Here is a 4,397-nt window from a genome sequence, read left to right as displayed (position 1 = left end):
CTCTCCAGTCTACGGATCAGCTTATGGATGAACGGATAGTTCTGTTTGGGTGTCTGAATCCTGCCAGAATGGGAGGAAGATTCCCTCTCAGAGAAGGCTCTTCAGGGAACTGGGCTGAGGCATAACAAGATTTAGTAGCTGGAAGCTGAAGTGAGGAGGGTTCAGCATAGAAACATAATCAGATTTGTCTTGGGAAAAGTTCAGGAGCTACTGGTTTGCTGAAGGGAAGGAAACCTCCCCTGCAGTCTTTCAGTGAGCTTGTGGTTGTGCTTCAGCCCAAATACAGAGTGTGATTTACAGATTAATTGCTGAGTGAAACAGAACAGCCCTTCTTGTGCAAGACATAGGGTTGGGTTATAATGGCTTTCAAAAGACACGACTATGGCATGGGTGTGGAAAAATAAACCATCTGTTTTCTTACTTCTAGGTGTACCATTCCCAAAGAATTTCATGTCAGTGGCAAAGACAATTTTAAAGCGACTCTTCAGAGTTTATGCTCATATCTATCACCAGCACTTTGATCCAGTGATCCAGCTACAAGAAGAGGCACACCTCAACACTTCTTTCAAGCACTTTATATTTTTTGTTCAGGTAAGTGTGGCAGGAGTATCATGGCTACAGGTATATTGTGGAAAAAAGTGATGTTCTAAAGTAATGCCCCTTCAGTTTTGTAACAGCTGGTGTGTTTATAGGAGAATTGATATCTCCAGGACCCTAAGCTAGTGTCTTATCCCGTGTTTATGTGTATTTACTGGTAGAAGCATTCAAGGAATGTGAAAGTTCTCAGTTTGCTATAAAACTTAATACCAAAAAGTGTTCCCTATCAAATGATACAGTAGAACAGGAATTCCTAACAAAAGAAAGAGAGAGGATGGCATCAGAAGCCAGACTGAAAAGCTACAAAGCTTCAAAGTTACATTTCCCTTTCCCCATAGAAGAAAAAGAGCATCTTCTTAAATTTCCTTCCTCTAAGTGGGGGAAAAAAGCTTCAGGCAGTCAAGCACAGCTATTCAGGTAATGGCAGGCAGAAAATACTGCAGTAGTGAAGCCTCCTACCTCCTACTTCTGTCTGAGTAAGACTTCTCACCAGAGCTGCACGTATAAAACCCCGTATGTATGTCTTTCTCCCCATCCTTGTTGCAGGAATTCAACCTTATTGATAGAAGAGAACTTGCACCTCTTCAAGAACTGATTGAAAAACTCACCTCTAAGGACAGATAAAAGGAAAAGGATTTCTTGAAGTCACTTGTTTCTTTAAGCAAGCGTGTGGTATTTGGATTTTGTTCATTTGGTTTTTAAAAAAAACAAAACAACCCCCTGAGCTGTTACTTCAAACAGCCAAATCTACTTTCTCTGGTTTTATTAGGGGAAATCTTTTCTCTGTTAGTGACACGTGGTAAATAGCTTTTTTTAAAATTTTATTTTTCATCGTTGTTATTCAGTATGGAATTTTAGCAGGTGCTGAGTGTTTATAAGGGAAACATGCTTGGTTGGGGGATTGACTCTGCTGGTGGATGGGTTCTGTATTGTGTCAGTGGTAGCCCATTCTTATGAAGTCCCTAAAAGACTTGCTTACATTCTTTAAGTGCCTTGGCAGACTCACTTTTGAGGTGCAAAGCACATACAATACTGAACATTGCTGGAAACAGAAAATACAAACTAACACCCAGGACACTTACTTGTTTTAGGAAAAAAATATATATGCTTACACTAAAAAAAAAAGCCATAACTTGCTGAAATCAATGATCTCCAGCTTTTAATACAAATATCTGTCTTATTTTTTTAGAGATTAATATAGATTTTTTCAAAAGTAGATATTTCTTATAAAGAAAAGTGATGGTGAAGTTTTGGTCACTAAAGTGGAATGATGAAGGTGTGTCAAAATGACAAAGAACCTGTGCTTAGCAAGCAGTTACATGTCTGTTGCCATTGCTTTGGGCTTTTCATAGTTGCTTTTATTTTTTTAACAGGGAAGCATCAACTTGGGTGTGTCTCTTTGGTGAAGTTTCCTCACATTTGCCAAATGAACAGTTAGTTTGCACAAATATAGTTAGAGAAAATAGTTAATATTAAACAAAAAGTGCACTGGGGTAATAGTAAAGAAAGATCTGGCTTGAAAAATAATTAGTGAAATGATGTTTCTAAGTTAAGAATAAAAAGCCTGGTTAAGAATAAAAACCTGTAAGTTAGGAATAGAAAGCTCCATGGAGGAGCTCTGGTGGCCAGTGTTTTCTGTGGTAGCAAATGTATCTTGGAGGAAATGCAATTCCATGGACCACTTTGGATTTACATTGGCATGATGGTGTTCTGTTCCACTTAAAGTTGCAGCTCGTCTCCAAGGAAGAGCAGCAGTTGGGAAAAGTAATAGGAATGTATTGGTGAATTGTCAGTGCTTTGTCATTTGGTAAGTGCATCTCCTGGTTCTGAGAAAACCAAATCAAAACGTGGCCTTCCCCCACTGGGTTCATGTCTTTGCCTCTCCAGCCTTGTGTTTTCTCAAACGAGAAATGGAAATGGCCTGGGAGAAGTTGACCTCCAGGGTGATCCGCAGGCAGTGACTTGGGGATTACTGCTGCAGCTCTTACCATCAGTCAGGTTTCCCATTGCAGAAACCTGTATGAGTTGCTCTTGTTCATTTATGTATCTTGTCAAAGCCATTGTGTTTTGAATTCAGAGAAATCTGTGCTAGCTTCTTCAGTGTGCTCTCCAGTGGTGCCGCTGGTTGCCAGACAGAGTACATGAGGTGGTGTCAGTGGTGCCAGGCTTTGCCAGATTGTGTCTACACAAACCAGCAGTTTTAGACTTCAGTAACAAAGACCTTAACTGACTGGCTAGACTGACTTTGAACCTCTAAACTTTACAGGTGAAGCCACAGTAACTATGTGAGAGAAGTTGAACTTATATTTTGTACACCTTTGACTGAAAATGCTGAATAAAGGGGAAAGTCCTGTGCAACAGCCTGTGAAATATGCAAGTGGCCATGAGTACAGCCAGCTGACGAACGTCTAAGCACAGTAATAAACATATACTCATTTGGGAGAGTAGAATCACTACTTGTGTGTTAAGTGAAGTGATGTATTTCAGAAGGTTATTTTAAGAACTATGTTATCTTCAACAGTTAAATTCCTAGTCTCCTTAAACTGCTTCCTGGAGAAGCAGTTTAATGGTTTGTTACCTCTTCTGTCTTTCTATTCCTTCCTACCTGGACAGACATGAGAACAATTGAGAAAGCCCAGTACTGAGCTAGAAACTGGCATTGTGTGCTTGTTTCACTGCATTTAGGTTTGGCTACACTAGTGTCAGACAGCAAGGCTGCTTGCAAACCACCTGCAGTTCAGCATTTGTCATGAAGACAGCCCTTGGTTTCATTCAAGACTTCATTACAGTTCAAGAAGATGTAATGTGTTTGGCTCCTTGGCATATCAATGTCATTGCCCATTATAATCTCCTTAAAGGACAAGTGAAACGTTCAGTTGTCCTTACGTTAAGTTTTTTGATATCATACAGCATTACCAAGTTTTCTTAATACGCAGGTGTCAAAGGAAAGAGCTGTTATATGGTGGCTTCCTTGAGTGTTGGGATTGGATTGGGGTTGTCACAGTCCACACTGAGTCCAGCTGATGATGCAAAGACGGCTTTCCCTCAAATGTTTTAACGAAGTCCTAATTTAAAGAAGGCTGAGTAAGGTCTTACCCCTTCTTAGGCAGTGAGGATCTTGTCTCTCCTGTGTACAGGGCTCCAGTCATGAAGCAAGCTGAATTTAAGAGCATGCTTCTGTCTGAGGAGTGTTTAATGACTGCAATTTCCAGCTACAGAGACATGAAGAGTGGTGCAGATGCAGTTTGATAATAAAAAGCCCTGTAAATTTTCCTATGAAAACTGCTTTGCTGAGTTCAGTCAGTGCTGCTGGAGAGGCTGTGTGTGCATGTTCCCTGTGCTGATAGCACTTGAGAGGAGCCTTCTGACCCATGCTAGAGCTCAAGTTATCACAGCAAGACACAGGAGAATGGCAGAAGCCTGCTCCAAGGTGCTAAATTGGAGATAACCTCCATTAGATTTCAAACTCTCTCATTGGTTTGGTGTCATGTACAAGCAAAAAACTCGAAAGAAAAATATTTAGAAGTGTTAGGATTTTCTTGGAGTGATACCAGTGCAGTAGCTTTTATTTTTGGCATATTTCTGCCCTGGAAGGTGGGGTTTTTTTTTTCTTTTTTTTTTTTTTCTTTTAATAGCCAATTATAGACATTTAGAGGCATGTGGTGCAGTTCAGCCAGTCAGAATTAGAATTTCTTGTGCAAAAAATGAGTCTCACGTGGATAGTGTGTTCTTTGGATGTAGTATCTGGCAGTAGAAAACCCTGTTACAGACTAGCTCCTAGGCCTGTAATAAAAGCTTGG

At 40.3% G+C, this 4,397-nt stretch overlaps 1 protein-coding gene across 1 annotated transcript; it reads left to right on the top strand.

Annotated features, from left to right (window-relative positions):
• Positions 1 to 427: 427 nt before the first annotated feature.
• On the top strand, positions 428 to 1,722 carry LOC104406347 (MOB kinase activator 1B-like; the record flags this gene model as incomplete). Its single annotated transcript, XM_010015295.1, has 2 exons — positions 428 to 591; positions 1,144 to 1,722. Coding segments are annotated over 2 exons (242 nt in total), but the record flags the coding sequence as incomplete, so codon positions are not given.
• Between the last annotated feature and the right edge of the window lie 2,675 nt (positions 1,723 to 4,397).

This window comes from Nestor notabilis, unplaced genomic scaffold (genome assembly GCF_000696875.1).
Source record: "Nestor notabilis isolate BGI_N333 unplaced genomic scaffold, ASM69687v1 Scaffold27405, whole genome shotgun sequence".
In the NCBI taxonomy this organism is placed as follows: Eukaryota; Metazoa; Chordata; class Aves; order Psittaciformes; family Psittacidae; genus Nestor; species Nestor notabilis.
This window is presented reverse-complemented; position numbering and strand designations above follow the sequence as displayed.